The 16,138-nt window shown below is 57.0% G+C and overlaps 4 protein-coding genes across 4 annotated transcripts; 2 read left to right on the forward strand and 2 right to left on the reverse strand.

The window, feature by feature from the left end:
- Positions 1–331: 331 nt before the first annotated feature.
- rix1 (Pre-rRNA-processing protein rix1) lies at positions 332–2,631 on the reverse strand (the record flags this gene model as incomplete). Its single annotated transcript, XM_032035936.1, has 2 exons — positions 332–2,245; positions 2,293–2,631. The coding sequence occupies 2 exons, from the start codon at positions 2,629–2,631 to the stop codon at positions 332–334; spliced, it is 2,253 nt and encodes a 750-aa protein (XP_031885068.1).
- Positions 2,632–3,261: 630 nt separating this feature from the next.
- On the forward strand, positions 3,262–7,110 carry ypp1 (putative cargo-transport protein ypp1; the record flags this gene model as incomplete). The annotated part of the gene is made up of 4 exons (XM_032035937.1): positions 3,262–3,267; positions 3,389–3,509; positions 3,578–6,423; positions 6,475–7,110. 4 exons carry the CDS (start codon positions 3,262–3,264, stop codon positions 7,108–7,110), a joined length of 3,609 nt encoding a protein of 1,202 aa, XP_031885067.1.
- A 1,016-nt stretch (positions 7,111–8,126) lies between these two features.
- On the reverse strand, positions 8,127–9,431 carry CGGC5_v007368 (uncharacterized protein; the record flags this gene model as incomplete). The annotated part of the gene is made up of 2 exons (XM_032035938.1): positions 8,127–9,219; positions 9,304–9,431. 2 exons carry the CDS (start codon positions 9,429–9,431, stop codon positions 8,127–8,129), a joined length of 1,221 nt encoding a protein of 406 aa, XP_031885063.1.
- A 3,856-nt stretch (positions 9,432–13,287) lies between these two features.
- On the forward strand, positions 13,288–14,860 carry CGGC5_v007369 (uncharacterized protein; the record flags this gene model as incomplete). Its single annotated transcript, XM_066151849.1, has 4 exons — positions 13,288–13,367; positions 13,439–13,960; positions 14,011–14,381; positions 14,445–14,860. 4 exons carry the CDS (start codon positions 13,288–13,290, stop codon positions 14,858–14,860), a joined length of 1,389 nt encoding a protein of 462 aa, XP_066008662.1.
- Positions 14,861–16,138: the final 1,278 nt, after the last annotated feature.

Genomic DNA, 16,138 nt, shown 5'->3' on the forward strand with positions numbered 1-16,138 from the left:
GGGTTTGGTGGAGAACCTCTTCACTGGGCGGCGTTGCGAGAGGCTATCGACGGGATTGCCTTGGGATTTGCATTTCTACACTCTACGCCCGTTTCTCACGCGGGATACGCTTTACATACTCCGAGAATAGTCAACGGCCTCGTGGCCCTGGATACTGCGATTTCACAGTGTCGTGTAAACAGGATACAGCTTAGACCATGGAGTCGCGAGCTCGCACATTTTTTCCTCAAATTATATACCCTGACTTCACAAGTCGAAATGCTGGAATCTCCCTCGGGGGTATCATGCCTATCTGCACTTGAAATGACACGAAATAAAAAGACGGTCTGGCCTACTCTTCATCCTCCTCCTCATCGTCATCTAAATCCATGTTCAAGTGGACACTCTCGTCGTCACTGTCGTCGTCACCCGCCTCATCGGGCTTAGCAACCGGCTCGGGCACCACGGCCCGCTCCACCTTCCTCTCCACGCTCTGCCTCTTGGGCGGGCTAGCGTCGCTGTCGTTGAGCTTGCGCTTCTGCGCGGACGACACCGCGAAAGGGTTCGCGACCTCCGCCGGCGCGGCGTTGGCGCCCTTGGACGTCTTGAACGGGTTGCTGTCGTCGTCGTCGGCGGCGACGACAATGGTCCCGGAGGCGTCCTTCATCTCCTCGTCCTGCGCGACCTCGATCTCGGAGACGACCTCTTCCTCACCGTCCTTGGCGGCTTCCTCGGCCTCGAGCTCCGCGAGCGTCGCCGTTGCGTTGGCGCCGAAGTCGTCGGCGGGAGTGGGTGTCTGCGTCACGGTGCGGATGTTGGAGCGCAGAATCTCGACGCCCTTGTCGTTGGGGTATTGCTGCGAGAGGTAGGGGAGGATGCTGGGGTACATGGCGCCGGCCTGGTTGACATAGGGGTTCAGGACGCTGGCGAGCATGGCCTCCTTGTTGCGGGAGAGGATGGCGGTCTGGTCGAGGAGGCCGCGCAGGCCGGGCTTGAGGTGCTGTTGGGGCAGGTGCGACAGGAGACTGGTGAGGAGGGTCTCGGCGGCGGCCAGATGGTCCTTGGACAAGCTGGGTTTTGAGGACGACTGGGCATCCGATGTTTGCGAGGGGAGGAAGAGGTCCGCGTTTGCCGCGATGCCGTTCTTCTTGGTGTCTGCTCCGTTCTTGGTGGCCGCCTTGCTCTCCTTGACGTAGCCTGTCTCCTGTTGGATGTCACGGCAGCAGGCGAGGATGATAACTCCGAGAGTCTCGACGGTGAGCTTCTGCAGGCCGGGACCGCACACGGGGAGGGTCTCGTTGAGGAGCTTGTAGGCTGCAAAGCGCACCGAGGGGATGTTGATGCCGGATTTGAAGACGAGGAGGAGGTTGTCATAGATTTCCGGGGCAAGAGGGAGGGAGTTGTTCTCGAGTCTTTGGACCAGAGCCAACAAAAGATCGAGCGCAGCAACGTGAATGTCCGGCATCACGGCCCACAGCTCCTCCTTCTCTTCTCTACCAACAGCGGCCTGCGTTTCGAGGGCCTCGTCCCAGGATTGCGACTTGGAATTGCGGCTGATCAACGAGACTCTGGAGACCACGTCCAACAAGGCACCGACGGGCACGGTGACGGATGCTTTCGTAGTGTAGCGAAGGGAATCTGTGAGGTACTCGAGGAGACCGACAAGTCTATCGCGACCCGCCGAAATCCCGGTCCAAGGGGGCAGCTGGGCTGCTCCTTCGGCTCCGGCCGGGGGTGCGTCAAAGTCAACCTTGGAGCGGGTGTAAGGCGCAGATGATTCCCACGACTCCTGCACCGCGCGGAAAACCTGGCCGGCGCTGGAATGGAAGTCCTTTTTCAGCTCCTCGACCAGCTTGTTCCAGTCATCAGTAGGTCCTGTCTTGCCGGCGGTGGTGAAATGGAGCGAGAGCGCCAGATGTCTGCTGGCGCGGCGGAGAGGCTGGGGGATCGTGATCCCATCCGAGGAAGTTGGCGCCAGGTAAGGCCGGATGGCAGTCCTGGTCTGGCCGTTGAAGGGGCGTGACGTGGTCGGGTACAGAGGGATGAGAGTTGAGAGCGCATCCAGGATGGTCTCGACAACAACGAGGGGCGTCTTGAGGCGCTGGCCAGCTGGCGGGAGCTTGATCAGCTGCAAGCATGCGTTGAAGAAGGTTGGGATGGTGGGTGTTGCGATTTCTCTAGTGAGAGTCTGGTAGTCATGGATGAGAGAGTATATCCTAACGAGAGTGACAATGGCAACCTCCTTTACTGGGAAGGGGTCATTCTTCTGTGAACTGTCAGCGATTGAACCTACGGACATACAACTCTACTGACCTGTATCATAGCCAAGAGGCTGCGAACCCAAGGACCAGACTCCTTGAGACACTCCCATCCGCCGACATCAACGACCGCCTTGACGAGAGTTGCGCCAGTGAAGCGTCCCATGGCGCTCTTGCCATTGAGAAGAGTCGTGATGATGGTCCTCAACTTGTGGACCAGAGACGCCGTCTCGGATGATGCGGCGTCTTTGGACTTTTGGTCTTGGGGCGCAGAGAGAACATCTTTGCAGCGGAGGACGTGGTTGATGAAGGCCGGGATCGAATGAGGCAACTGGGCAGGTGGTGTTGAGGTCAAGCGGCGGCAGAGCACCTTCAGATCGGGGGGGAGAGACATTTTGACTGCACCGCAGACACTGGAAAAGATACAATGACCCAATTGAGTCTCCAAGACAGTTTTCGAGGCCTGCCGACTCGATAAATGATGAGCACTGTCTTCGTTTCACAGGCTGTTGATGCTGAATGAAACTTTTTTTTCTGTAAGTGAAAAAGGTACATTTCACATGTACCGTCGACTCCACTATTGCTGTCGTCTGATTGGACGCATGAGACTCCCTGGTCTGTTATGTAAGGGGCACAACGAGCATAAAGATACAATGGTACAAAGAGGCCTTTCACAGGCTCGACTGGCACTGACAGGATCCCCTGATCTTCACCCGTTTACTGGCCCGTGCTCCCTCCAGGGACCTCGCAGTCCTTGGAGGTCCAGCCCACCTCACCGTCATTTTTAGTGCAGCGAGTGGCAGCAGCAGCAGCAGCACTACAAGCGTGTCATATCGCGTTAGCTCCCAATCACTTGTGCAACGTGCTTTCTCCTAATTAAGCCATTTCTCGGCTCCTAAACATCGCCAACCACCGCCGGCCCCCCTGCTATCTTCAACAAAACATGCTGTATGCCCAGATGCCGTGCTAGTAGAATTGGTTCTCATCTTCCCCCCAATATTGGCACTGGCCGAGGCATCGCAAAATGGCTGTGAGTGTGCTTTTCCCAGGGGCTGTGGACAGACCGCCCATCCCATGCCCCAACCCATGACGTCGAAGCTGTGTGTGCTGGACATTTTGACTGACCACATGTTTGTCTTTGTTCGTTGCAGCCCGACCCGAACAAGGCCGCCCACTACATCAAGGCCCTCGACGATGCGAGATGCGACGGCAATTGGAGCGCTGTTCCCGAGTTTGTCCGCAAGATCAGGAAACATGCGCCTGACCGAACCTGTCGGTGCCCTCGAACGAAACCTGCACACGCGGCCTCGTCCACCCTACTGACTTCGAACCCCCTACAGGTCTGACCTTGGCCGCCGAAACCGAATGCGCAATTGCAAAAGCGACCGATCCCTCAGGCGCGGGCCGACCAGCAACTGCCGTATCCCCGAAGGACCTCGATGCTGCGAATGTCATCACGAAGCTCGAAGCGGCCGTCGACGGAGAGTCACGGTTCCCAGAGGACAGGTTCCAGGCTCAGGTCTGCGCTGGCTTGCTGCATTGGGTGGTTGGCGAGTTCGATCAGGCTGCCGCGAAGCTGCCATCGAACCTCGAGCAGGAGCTTGCGCAGCTCAGCTCTACCGATACGCTCTCCGAATGGACCAACATCAGCGCATTGAAGGCCGCTTTCATCAAGGCCAACTGCCTGTCTCGAAACAATGAGACCGCTGAGGCCCTGGTCGTTTTTGACTCTGCGCTGCCATCCGTTTCCGCGCCCTCGGCAACCCGCAACGCCCACAAGCAATTCAGAGTATGGTCGGAGCTCTTCCTGACGGAATACTGTGTGCTGCACAGCCTAGCTCTGCGCTCGAACGAGAGATCGCTGGAGGATCCCAACTCACTCGCCTGCTTCCGATCATGGGCCAGATACTGGGAGTCGATGACGGGACCTGTCACAGGAGGTTATGGATATAGGGGTTCCGTGCCAAGGCGACAGGTGTGGTTAGAATACTACCTGGCTCTCACGAATATTCTCGAGCTAGATCTGCCCTTCCCGACAGGGTTCCTCGGCAAGATCACCAAAGAATCCTCAGCACGGAACCAGATGAGAATCGAGCTTAAGAAGACTGAAGCGGCATACCAAGCGCTCCTAATTAGCGAAACCACCTTCCCTAAAGCCGATGAAACCAGGGAAGAGGTTGAATCATTCGTAAGGACTGTCGTCAGCAACTGGTCTATCCTTTGCGGCCGCGGTTGGAAAGAACAGGACCTTGGTCAAGGAGGACGCGAGAGCCTCAGCAGAGGTGTTCTCGATACTCTCTACAACTGCGCAACCAAGACGTACCACTCCACCGCCATTCTCCGCTGCCTGTTTACGGTTCATCTTGCGGTGGCCGAGTTTGATCTCGCTTTCAAGGCCTTCGACTCATACCTGGATCTGGTGAAGCACGGCAAGGCCAGAGTCGACAAAACGGGCCACCTCGAGGCCAACCTCGATGATGACGGGACGGTGCTCGAGACAATGTCGCAATGCATTCTGGCTTTGTGTCGCTACGGTGGGAAAGACGCCGTCGAGAAGGCTCGTGACATTGGCAATGTGCTCGAGGACTGGTTGTTCAGACTGCCGCAACTGAAGAATGGTGTCGAGAACGAGAACAGTGTCCCGGAAGAGGATGAGACGACCACCATTCACCCCAAGATCCGCCCCCACCTGATTGCGCTGTCGTGGCAAGCCATTGGTCTCTCGCAGGCCCACTGGTCGAGAATCACACACGACGCAGCGTCACGAACCGAGATTCAGACAAAGGCGATCAGGTGTCTGAGAAAGTCGCTTTCCCCAGAGCTGGGGCGCACTAGAGATGTCCGCAGCCTCTTCGCCCTGGGTCTTTTGTTGGCCGAGCGGCGGGAACTTACCCCCGCAATTGACATTGTCAAGACAGCTCTGATATCCAACAAGTCTGCGGACGAAGAGCATAGCCTCTACCACGGCCCCTTTTGGCAGGAGCGCTCTCTAGTTCCCCTTTGGCATCTCTTGGCCCTCCTTCTGAGTGCAAGACAAGAGTACAACATGGCTGCCAAGGCCTGTGAGGGTGCTTTTGAGCAGTTCCGTGACCCCTCTGTCCTATTCGGACGGCAGGATCTCCACTTCAAGAGTGAGCATCTGAATGATGCCGAGGCTCAGGACGAGAAGATTGCCAACGAACGTAAGGGGGTTGTGGACGACATGGACGACACGGAGAGAGAGAGCATTCTCGAGGTCAAGATGACGCAGCTCGCACTGGTTGAGCTTCTCGAGGGTCCCGATGTGGCTGTTAACGCAAGCTCCGAACTGTTGTCGCTGTTCAACCGACTTTTCGGAAGCCTCGAAGCCAAATCTACAACGCAACCGCCCAAGACGGGGGCCACAATGCTCCCACCAAAGAGCTCGGCAGGCACGTTGAGGAGTCTCAAGGGCAGCATCTTCGGTTCGCAGCGAACGAGGAGGGCAAGCATAGCGGAGACTGAGAGGACAGCGCGCCCAATGACTACCCAGACCTCTGCAAGTATCGCGCCTACCATCCAGGTCACTCAGGAGAACGGATCGCCAAACGAAAAGCGGTCGCGCAGACTCTCCAGCGTCACCCGCCGGGCAAGAAGCGAGTCTGGCAAGAGGCACAGTCTTCGCAAGCGTGATAGCAGCGGCGGCCGCAAGAGGACATCAAGTGTTAGTAGCGCAGGCACGAACCCTCACGCGCCAACTGTTCTCGACGGCGAGGTGTATTTCACCCCCGCGGACGAGCTGCAACAAAGCGAGTTTCCGCTTGGAAACCGTCAGGCCTCCACGGCATCAACCATCTCTCGGGGCCGGTCACTCCATCACCTTGAGTCTTATACTTCTCAGAAGTCACGGTCTACCAACTTTTCCGAAATCTCCGCCAGTGCTACATATACCATCTCGAACCCCCTGCCATTAATACACTTTCCCCAGGACCTGGAGCGGAGACAACGGGCTGCTCTGCTGGTCAAGGTGTGGTTGATGATTGCGGGTTTCTATCGTCGGGCGGGCATGTTTGAGGACAGCAAGGACGCCATTTCAGAAGCCCAGAAGCTCATCGGCATCCTCGAAGCTGAGGTCGCCAAAGATCCTACCGGCGCTTTATCTTTGAAAGGCGATGGCTGGGCGGAAAAGAAGGGGGTTGACGAACTGCTCGGAGACGTTTGGGCGGAGGTGAGTATCTTTCGTCGGTATACTGCACGTAATCACTGACAACACGCCTAGTTGGGATATCTCTCGTTGGCCAAGGGATCGCCGTACCTCGCGAGGTCAGACTTTGAAATGGCCCTCACCCACTTCCCAGATCACGCTGCTGCGATCGTGGGCTTGTCCAATATTCTGCTCGATATCTACACCGAGAAGGTCTTGCCGCCGCCAGCAGTTCCGGTTCTAAGTGTGCCAGAAAACATCTCAAGTCTGTCACTGCCAGCGCCAGATCTGCCCAAGATCTCGGTACCACAGCACGGCCTTCCGTCAGAGCCACTCGGACTGGGCTCCAGTGCGTCGGGCTCAGGCGTCGGCAAGACGAGTGCTCATCAGTCAGCAACGACTGCTTCGTCCATCAAGTCTCTGGAAAAGGCAGAGTCGGACGAGAAACTGCCTGCGCCGTACAAGGCAGCTTCACTGCCAAAGATTGACCGCCTCGCAGCGCGCGACCGTGCCTACGGTCTCCTGTCGTCGTTGACAAAACTAGGCGTCGCGTGGAACAACTCAGAGGCTTGGTTCGCGCTAGCCAGAGCCCACGAGGAGAGCGGCCAGATCGACAAGGCGAAGGAGGTGCTCTGGTGGTGCGTCGAGCTCGAGGAGCACACGGGCGTGCGGGAGTGGCAGTGTCTGGGAAGCGGCGGATACGTGCTCTAATTACTTGTTGTAATCCGACCATCTCTGGTCCTGATTCCTGTCTACCCATTTCTTGGTTTACTATTGAGACATACAACGCACTCCAGTAGAGGCTTGCCGACATCCTGGCGGCCCGTGTTTTGTAGCACTATTCGATATCCGATTACTCTTGGGTGCCTCTGCTCGCCTTCATTCCTGACGCAGCCAACAGTGTATGGTTGGAATCTCGTTGGCTAGGGCTACGCGCCAACCTTCAACGCCAACGGGCCGCTCTGCACTTCTGCAGTCTCGCGGCCCGCCGCGGCCATCTTGCCTGTAGCTACCTAGATCGTAACTTAATCGAAATGCATTGCTCCCACCGGGCCAACGTCAGGAGATTTTGCGCAAACGAACCGGGGAATGGGTTCAAGCAAGGCCGGAAACCTCCGCCGGAGGTCACTCCTGTCTTATGTGCAACTTCCATGGAAGCCGATATCCGAGCGCAGAATTCGACAATGGAAAAACCTTACTTCTGTACACATGCAGGTAGGTCCTGTTCTCGCGCGCGTATGATCGGTCTTGTCAAGGTTTCCCTTTGCCGCTGGCCGCCCCGATTTCTTGCATGGGTGTCCGTGTCTCCCTAACTCTGAGAAACTCTGGACGGCGTACGGCAGGTAGATTGCGGCGCGACTGAGAAAAAGAGGACGACAGAAGAGATCTGTGCGACATCCAGGACGTGGGGGCGTCGCCCTGCACAAGTTGATCACCTTCATTTCCGACCGCCTCGCTGCCGGGATGGGCCGACTTACGGAGGATCTACGTCTCAAGTTGCGTTGTTCAAATGGTTATTTCGAAAAGTTAATGATCTATGCCATACATGACTCATTCCACGAGCTGTCTTGTCCGCTTTCCATTCAGGAGCAGTCCTCCAAACGCCAAGCCAAATTCAGTGGTAACAACCACCTGTAATGTAACAAACTTCGCCCCATGCGCCCTCCATGGCTCGAATTGTGGTCCTTTGCAGATTGAAAGTGAAATTTCGCATACAGAGCAAGGCGCTACCACATCATCAAGTTGGGTGGCAGCTTGGGGTATTCTTCGCCGTCAATCATCTCGGTCCCGAACGGGTAAGCCGAGAGAGCCTCCTCCTCGGAGATCTCCTCCTCGCGTTCGACCAGGCCTCCGTCCTCGTAGATGTCGATTCCTCTCTTCCAGTTGGACTTGCATGTACCCGGAACGTACTTGGCGGCGTCCATAGCCAACGTCAACTTAACCTCCGGGCAGTAGTCCCAAATGTGTTTGCGTAGGGCCGGGGTACCCCAGATGGCGCTGTGTAACCAGATACCGCTGCCACCAGTGTGATATCCCATGGGCTCGTAGTAGCCTTCGCGGTAGTCGTCGATGCCGGCAACAAGCTCGCCTTCAGCGGCCGCCTCCAAAGTCGAGTTGGGTCCGTCGTGGTTGATCACGGTGCCCGGCCCTGTATGCATTTCGCCGCTGAACATCAAAGAGACGGTTCCGTTGGCAACCTTGCTGCCTGGGCGGTGAGCGAGACGCTCGGCGAGCCAGACGTCCTCGGGTTCGGATCCATCGACACGCTTCTGGTTACGAACGATATCGATCATGGCGCTGACACGGCGGATGGACAGACCGCCGTTGCCACCCCAGCGACCGCCAGGGTTCCAGGGGGCGCCGATCCAGTCATACTCGAGGTAGTCATTGATGTTCTGCCTGTTGTTGGCGCACAGAATGCTGTCGGTCTGGAAGACGAGCAGCCATTCGGCAGGCTGCAGAACGGTCTCGTAAAGCCACAGGTTGGTAAGGAAGCGGCTGATCATCTCCTGGCCGGCGGTGCTCATGTTGGAGGGAATGTAGGTCAGGTCCAGCTTGCCGGCTGCGACTTGCTCGCGAATGGCGACAGACTGGTTGATTGACCGGACCGAGTCAATGGAGCCCATGAAGCGGAAGCGCCAGTCCGGGGGCACGACAGAGATGAAGTGCAGCATCAGAGGCGCCAGAATAGGATTGGGTCGGTTCTCGACGAGGAGAGCGACCTTGGAGTGGTTGTATGGTGAGTGTGCGTATTCGAGCGTGACCTTTGGGACGGTCATCGTCTTGATCGTGGGTAGCGAGAGCCATACCGACACGCCGCTGTCACCTCATTGTCAGTAACTCGTGCGGCGCACGTCCACAGGCGCAGCGAACAGCCCGTGATAATTCAGACGGTCGACTTACAGGAAGAGGACGAAGGCGCCGGCCACTCTCATCCGGCGGCTCGTCAGAGCCCACAGGGAGAGTAGCAGGACCTTGACCTGCTGCTTCACATCGGCCATGTTGGTGTCTGGCTGAGGTGGTAAAGCCATCTTGACAAAAGAGCCAAGACGGCTGGTAAAGAGCGCTGGGAGACGGGTCTCGGCGCGGCAGTTGTAGCGAGGAGATGCTTCTGTCGGAAATTGTGTCGGGGGAGTTGGCGGCCAGACCGGCTGTTGGAGCGGGCGTGTTGGCGATTCGCAGAGCCGTCCGGTCCACAGCGATTACGCAGGTCGATGGCGCGGATGGGCGGTAGCGTGCCAGGGGAGGACTAAGGCATGCCCGGATCCGCGGCCGGGTGGTGATTACGACGACGGCAGCGGATGGCGAATAGACTGGGCTACTCGCGCGGATACCTGCTCATGGCCCGCGATGGAGATGCAGGACAGAGGAGGTGTTGTAGGTTGCGAAGGGAAGGAAGAGAGTGAGAGGGAAATAGAAAGCTGGCCAGAGAGCGTGATGTGACAGAGGCGCTGATTCCACTTGCACTAAGTCGGCGGCAACTTTCCTGCGGAAGGGCCTCGAAAAAGCGAACCCGCAATGAATGTAGCTCTTGCCTCCCTTCAAAACGATACCAGGCTGCTCGTCGAGGGTCGCGGAAGGAAAACTATCTGATGATAAGACACTGCACCCCTTCCCTTCCCCCCCTTACACTTGGCACCTGTCCACGCCAGCCTCCCACGCCTGGGCCAGACAGAGTTGTGCCAGCGAGTTCCAATCAAACAGGCCAGGCCCCGGGTCGTGGAAGTTTCAACCAAAGGGATGGCAAATGGGACGTTTTAGTGGGCTGCTAGTGCCCCCAGACGGCCGAGCCGATTTTCTTCTTTTCCCACACTGGAGCACCCAAGCACCGCTCCTAATGCAACTGAGGAGCGAGAGAACTGGAGGTGAAGCGAGCTCCCCTGCAGCCTTTCCACCCCTGGCTGCCGTCGACGACCGCCGAGCCCCTGTCAAACCGCGCAATGCAGCCACTGTAGCAGCATCTAAATCGGTCGAGTACCTGTTAGGTATCACAAAGTATCCCACCGATGATGACGGCCAAGCGCGATGATGAGGACCCAGGATGCTTTCGCCAGGCCACCTATCCGCACTGCGAGTGCGGTTCCTTCGCCGTCCCCTCCATTATCCTCTGACTTGCAGCTCTCCTCACACGTTTGACCTGGGGTGGGATCCTCCAGATTTAGAATGGAAGGGTTCGATTCGGTGTGTATTATGGCAGGGGAATAAGGAACGAACGGCAGCGGGACGTCACGCCACCATTCACACTCCAACTCGACAACGTCTTCCAGCTGCTGGATGCCGCAACTGATACGAAGCGCCACGAAGCTGTCGGTCGGTCACAGGATGGCATTTTACGAACGGCGGTCGCGGACAGAATGCAATTTGCGGCGGGCGCAGCGATTTTCGTCTCATCAACTTGCCCTGCGAACCGATTCGTGAGCGCCGGCGACTTTCGCAACAGCCTCCGAGACTCAGGGTACCTTGCTCTTTACCGAGTACGTGCAGGCCATGGTCGCAATCGCAAACCAACAGTCCCCCGTGCCGCACTCTCGGTATCGCCGGCCGTGTCACCCATTAGCCGGATCGTATTAAACCCCAGGGGTACTAACCACAGCGCGTCGCCCAATGCTAGCAGCATGATGGTGTGTTGCGCTGTCTACGGGTAGCACATGGGCTCCCGATAACCGCTTCTTCGAGACGAATTGTCACAGACTCACGGGAGCCTCGTCAATCGCTTGATCCAACGTCAAATCAATCTCGGTTCCCCAGCGAGTACAACAGACCGAGACCCTGGGCCAAAAAAGACTGGATGCAAGGGCACACAAGGGAGGACCGTGTGTGGTGCTGTCTCAAATTTCTCGAGGCTTCGAAATGATCATCGCTTTTGAGTTTTTCAGACGAAAGGCTATTACATGAACGAACGGCGCGCACACTGATACACTGTGACACCGTCAGCAATCCGCCCGACTGTGATGGCTCATGCAGCCAACGGATGATGCTGTGTCTTGCTGTCTTGGCACTGGAGGCCGATGCGTTGGTTTGCTTCGCTCGCGTACATTGTACGATTCTGTGAATGGGCGGTTTTCTAGGTCGAGTCAAACCCGGCGGGCAAAACCAATCGTAAGGCACAATAGATGGCCCTTGCTGCACATCGCGAGCCCTGTTTCTCCAGGCTCCAGCCTCGCTCGGCTGGTTCCTCCACACCATGCAGGGAGGACGTGAGATAACAATGTCTTGGCCGTACCCATATCGCTCCTCGGACCCGGAGAAGCTCCAACTTCCTTCTGGAGACGACACGACGGCAGCATTCTTGTTGCTCGCATGGGAAGCGTGGAGCGGAGCGGGCGTTGAAAAGCAGCGTTATAGCGTTTAATCAAATAGATTCATCTCTCGATATGGAAAAGAAACGGTGTCCTGAAGTCCGCCGCTGTTCTCGGGCGGAAGGCTATCGAGCGCAGCCTGCTCAGAGCTTCAGCTGGGCAGCGCCATTATTACCAGGCACATCATCCGCATATGCAGACGGCCGTCACTGAGGCCTTCATGCAGTGGTGTTGCTGCAGGTTCGACTGTCATCTGGAGTTGCGATAAGCCGTGCACGAATGGGCGGTGGTTCCATATCAGACTGTATGCAAGGTGAGGTTAATTCGAGTAATGATAGTTCGTGGCAATCAAAAGTTGGGGCGATTGAGGAGCTGCAAGATGATTGACGAACCCATTGACAGAGGAAATGATCTCAAGTGATTGTGATGGGCGGCAAAAGAGACTGGACGGAGAGACAACGACCCGGTGCTGAATCGCTCACCCCGGATCACGAGAGCGAGTCGCAACGCAGGGAGCCCTTTCCCTCAGCCGGGCGCCCGCCGCCCGCCGTGGGCTCTTGCAGTGTTCACTGTTCAGTCCACTGGACGGCCACGGGCCTTGGGTTGACGCAGGGAAGGGCGACGTGGAAGGGAGGAGCGACCCGGGAAGGTGGGGTCCACGGGAAGAGCTCCTTCCCTGCATGCCACGCCAGCACCAGACGTTGGGCGGCCGGGTGGTACTTGCGGGTACCTGCCGGTCACTTCCATTTCTTCTGTCTCTCTTTCCTCCCTTGCGCCCATGTGCTCTATGTGCCACCACCAGTCCACCACCTCCACATCCTCCCCCAAAGGCCGACTCGATCTCGAACACCATCAACCACAGTCTAGACGCTTTGCAGGGCCCTCTGCTCTCGCTCCCACATATCCCGCGCCTAGTAGCTCCCTCCCACCCTCCTCGCCAAATCAGTGGTGCTAGTGCTGGTGCGTGCTCTCTGCTGTGGACGCAAGTGGAATTGCTTGATTTCCAGGCCTCCCCCTCCTCCCGCGCCCCAATCCGTTAGACCCCCAGGCTTGCGCTGTGAAGCGGACGTGGCCAACGGTACGGACATTTTGATGACATTCGACTCAGCAGTATCGGCACCTCCTGCAGCGACTCGTCATCTGCCATTGCGTGCCCTATCTATCTCAGGTTCTCTGATCGCCCTTGAACCCCTTGTATTTCGTTTTCCTATCCCTCGCAGACCTTGTCTCTGAATTCCTCCCGGCACACCGAACCCGAACGATACTCAGCCTCAATACCTGGAATTCCTGCGCGTCGGGGCGAACTTTCTGGACTCCCTCCAATTCCCTTCTAGGGACCTGTCAAGCTGTCCACAACGCGAAACCAAGTCCATATTGGCATTCTTTCTCGGCGGTTTCACAACTCGATATGACGCGCCGCTGATTTTCCGCCGACCCCGAGCGTTTCGTTCCCTCGACTGAGAGTATTGCCTCGACATTTTTTTTTCGACTTCACCATCACTCACTACTGTTCCGTCCAAAACACCCGACAGCCGATCCCTTCACGTTCGTCTCGCTGCGCGTCCTTTGACGTCGACGCCTATTCGCCATGGCTGCCGCAACCTCCTCAACGAGCGCTTTTGCCATTACGAAAGGCAAGCTCCTGCTTCTTGCCTCATTGGCTATCACGTTCGTCTTCCCGCCTGCATATGCAACCATGTGCTCTTCTACCCAGTGCGCGCAACTGACATTTCGTGCAGATGGTGGTTCGCCCACATCCTCCCGGGCTACCAGCCCATGATCAAGGCGCAATTCAGGTCACGATTGGATGAGGCGAGGCAGAAGATTCCCAAGATCAAGGTCGACTGGAATCCGACCGACGACCCGAGGGCTAGATACAATGCGTCTAAGCTTGCGCTCATCATCGAGCCTCGTCCGCTCCCTCACCTGGTTCCCCAGCTGCTGCATATGACGTCTGTTGTGCCTCCCGACTGGAGATTCCTGTTCATCGGCTCCAACAAGAGCACCGTAAGCATCTCTCGGAGTTACGGCGTCAAGCACCAGCAGATCATTGGCAAGCTAGACTTGATGGTCCTTCCCGAGCCTTGGTCGATCGAGTCCAAGGAGCACATTTACCGCCTTTTGACCGACCGACGTTTCTACGACGAGTTCCTCCCTGGTGTGGAGTGGATCCTCAAGTTTGAGTCGGACAGCATCCTGTGCTCGAACTCTCCGACGAGTCTGAATGAATGGTTGGACTGGAGCTGGGCTGGCGCGCCCAAGTAAGTCAACCCCATACATTAACACCATTGCCGTCCTAACCCACCCATAGAACGCCCGACGACCGTTTCTCAGGTAACGGCGGTCTTTCCCTCCGTAGAGTGTCCTCTATCAAGAGGGTCTTGCAATTCCAGGAGAGATATAACAACACAGAAGCAGAAGATGAGTGGTACGGCAAGAGACTGTGGGTGATGCAGGGGGAGAAGGTGGCGCACGGGAAGAAGGGCGCCCTCGCCGTTGAAGAGGTGTACATGGAGAAGCCGATGGGATACCACATTCCCGACGGCGGCAAAAACCTTCCCGACAAAGTCTGGAAGAACCCGACCCAGCGCAAGAAGATCTTTGACTACTGTCCCGAGGTCAGCCTGATCATGGACATGAAACTCGAACGCGAACGCTGCGACGGCGACAACAGAGAAGGAGGTATAGGCCCCACCGACGCAGAGAAAGAGCAGGCAGAAAAAGAAGCTAAGCAGAAGGCCGAAGAACAGGCAAAAGCAAAAGCGGAGGAGGACGAGCGTCGTAAAAAAGAAGGTGAGGCAGAGGCCGCAAGACAAGCAGAAGAGGAGCGCAAGAAGCAAGAGGAGCAGAGGAAGCAGCAAGAGGAGCAGCAGAAGCAGCAGCAGAAGCAGCAGCAGGAGCAGCAGAAGCAGGAGCAGCAGAAGCAAGCCGAAGGCGACGCCCAGAACAAACCAGCTGATACCAAAGCAAATGGACTAGACGACCTTGACGAAAATGACCTCGACGAAATGCTCAAGCTCGACTACGGTCTGGGGGGCGACGGCTCCTCTCCGTCCGGCCCGGGATCCACTGACGACGCCGACGCCAAGGCTAAAGCGATGGCTGAAGAGGCGAAAGCGATAGCCGCCGCGAAGGAATCGGGAAGCACTCAACCACTCTAAGGACAGGACCGACCGGAACTTCAAGATTCGACAAGCGATTGCCGGGCCCACGACATGCCACGACTCGGCGAACCGATTAAGTTGACCGTTTACCACAGTCGAATCGGAATGCTCCGAGGAAACGTCAGCGACACCAGGACGACAATGCCAGTTGGTACAACAACAAAAGTTGAGGCGACAAGGGAAGTCATGTTCTACGTCAACTAATCCGAAATGACGGTGCTTTAACAGTATGGAAGGGAGGGATCTTTAAGATGCACACCGTGGTTCAATACGAGCGGGGGCACTGATTTTTTAGGTTGCCGCGAATGCCGAGGCTTCCGCAAACGGCGTTGGACAGAGGGTTGTCGTGCGGTTGTGGCCGACGTCACCCAGACGAGGCGAGGAATGGTCCGATAATGGATTGATATACCAATTCCGGAGAGTGTGGCGTCGGGCGTCATGGAGTTTATATGCATAACCTCATTCAGCACAATGGTGGCCGGGTTACCGGCACATCGGGGACAATTCGGGAGGGCAGCGTGGGAGCTGTCAGGCAGGACACAATTTCAAATGAACATTCCGCGGAGAACAAGCTTGTTTTCGCCCAGCCAATTGCATGGTTTCAGTGAGAACTTGACCGGCCACATCTACAAGCAGCGGGCACGCCGTCACGGGAGCTCGGGTTCGGTTTGCTAACGACGGTCCCAAAGACTCGGTTCACCCTGGTCCAAATGTTATCGCGCGACTCGGCCCAAGCAGCCGGCCGAGAGGCGAGATGCATGAAGACGATGGGATGACAGCACCTGTGCCATGCCGATCCTCCGATGAAGTCTGCACTGCTTTGTTTGTTTGTTTATTCCGCAGGCGCTTCGTCCAGCTAGGCATCATGGCTCCAGGCTTCCATGCAGGCGCAAGGACGTCATCTGTAAGCTTGACCAGACCGGTGGGCTCGCGTCTGTTCTGACCTGAAGTCAAATCTGCATCTCAACATCTGAGCGACGGCCTGCCCTCTGGTCAGGATCGGGTAGTTCAACGCCAAGACCACATCAACACATGGCCGGGCGACGGATACTGACGCAGATTGCAGGATACGCATTGAGGTGTCAGGGGACGCTGCTCACCTACGCGGTGCGGCAGAGCCAAGCAATCAGGGTTCCCCGTGGAGGAGAAAGGAATGAAAGATGAGATCGACCGGCAACCCGAATGCGTTCGTCCCATTTCTATTTTTTTCTCCGATCTTGCCAGCAATGGCCCAATCAACGGGGTGCGCTACTGTCAGGCACGTCCGGGTTCGGT

Source organism: Colletotrichum fructicola, assembly GCF_000319635.2.
Source record: "Colletotrichum fructicola Nara gc5 chromosome Unknown KSG_Nara_v1_contig04, whole genome shotgun sequence".
Classification (NCBI taxonomy): domain Eukaryota; kingdom Fungi; phylum Ascomycota; class Sordariomycetes; order Glomerellales; family Glomerellaceae; genus Colletotrichum; species Colletotrichum fructicola.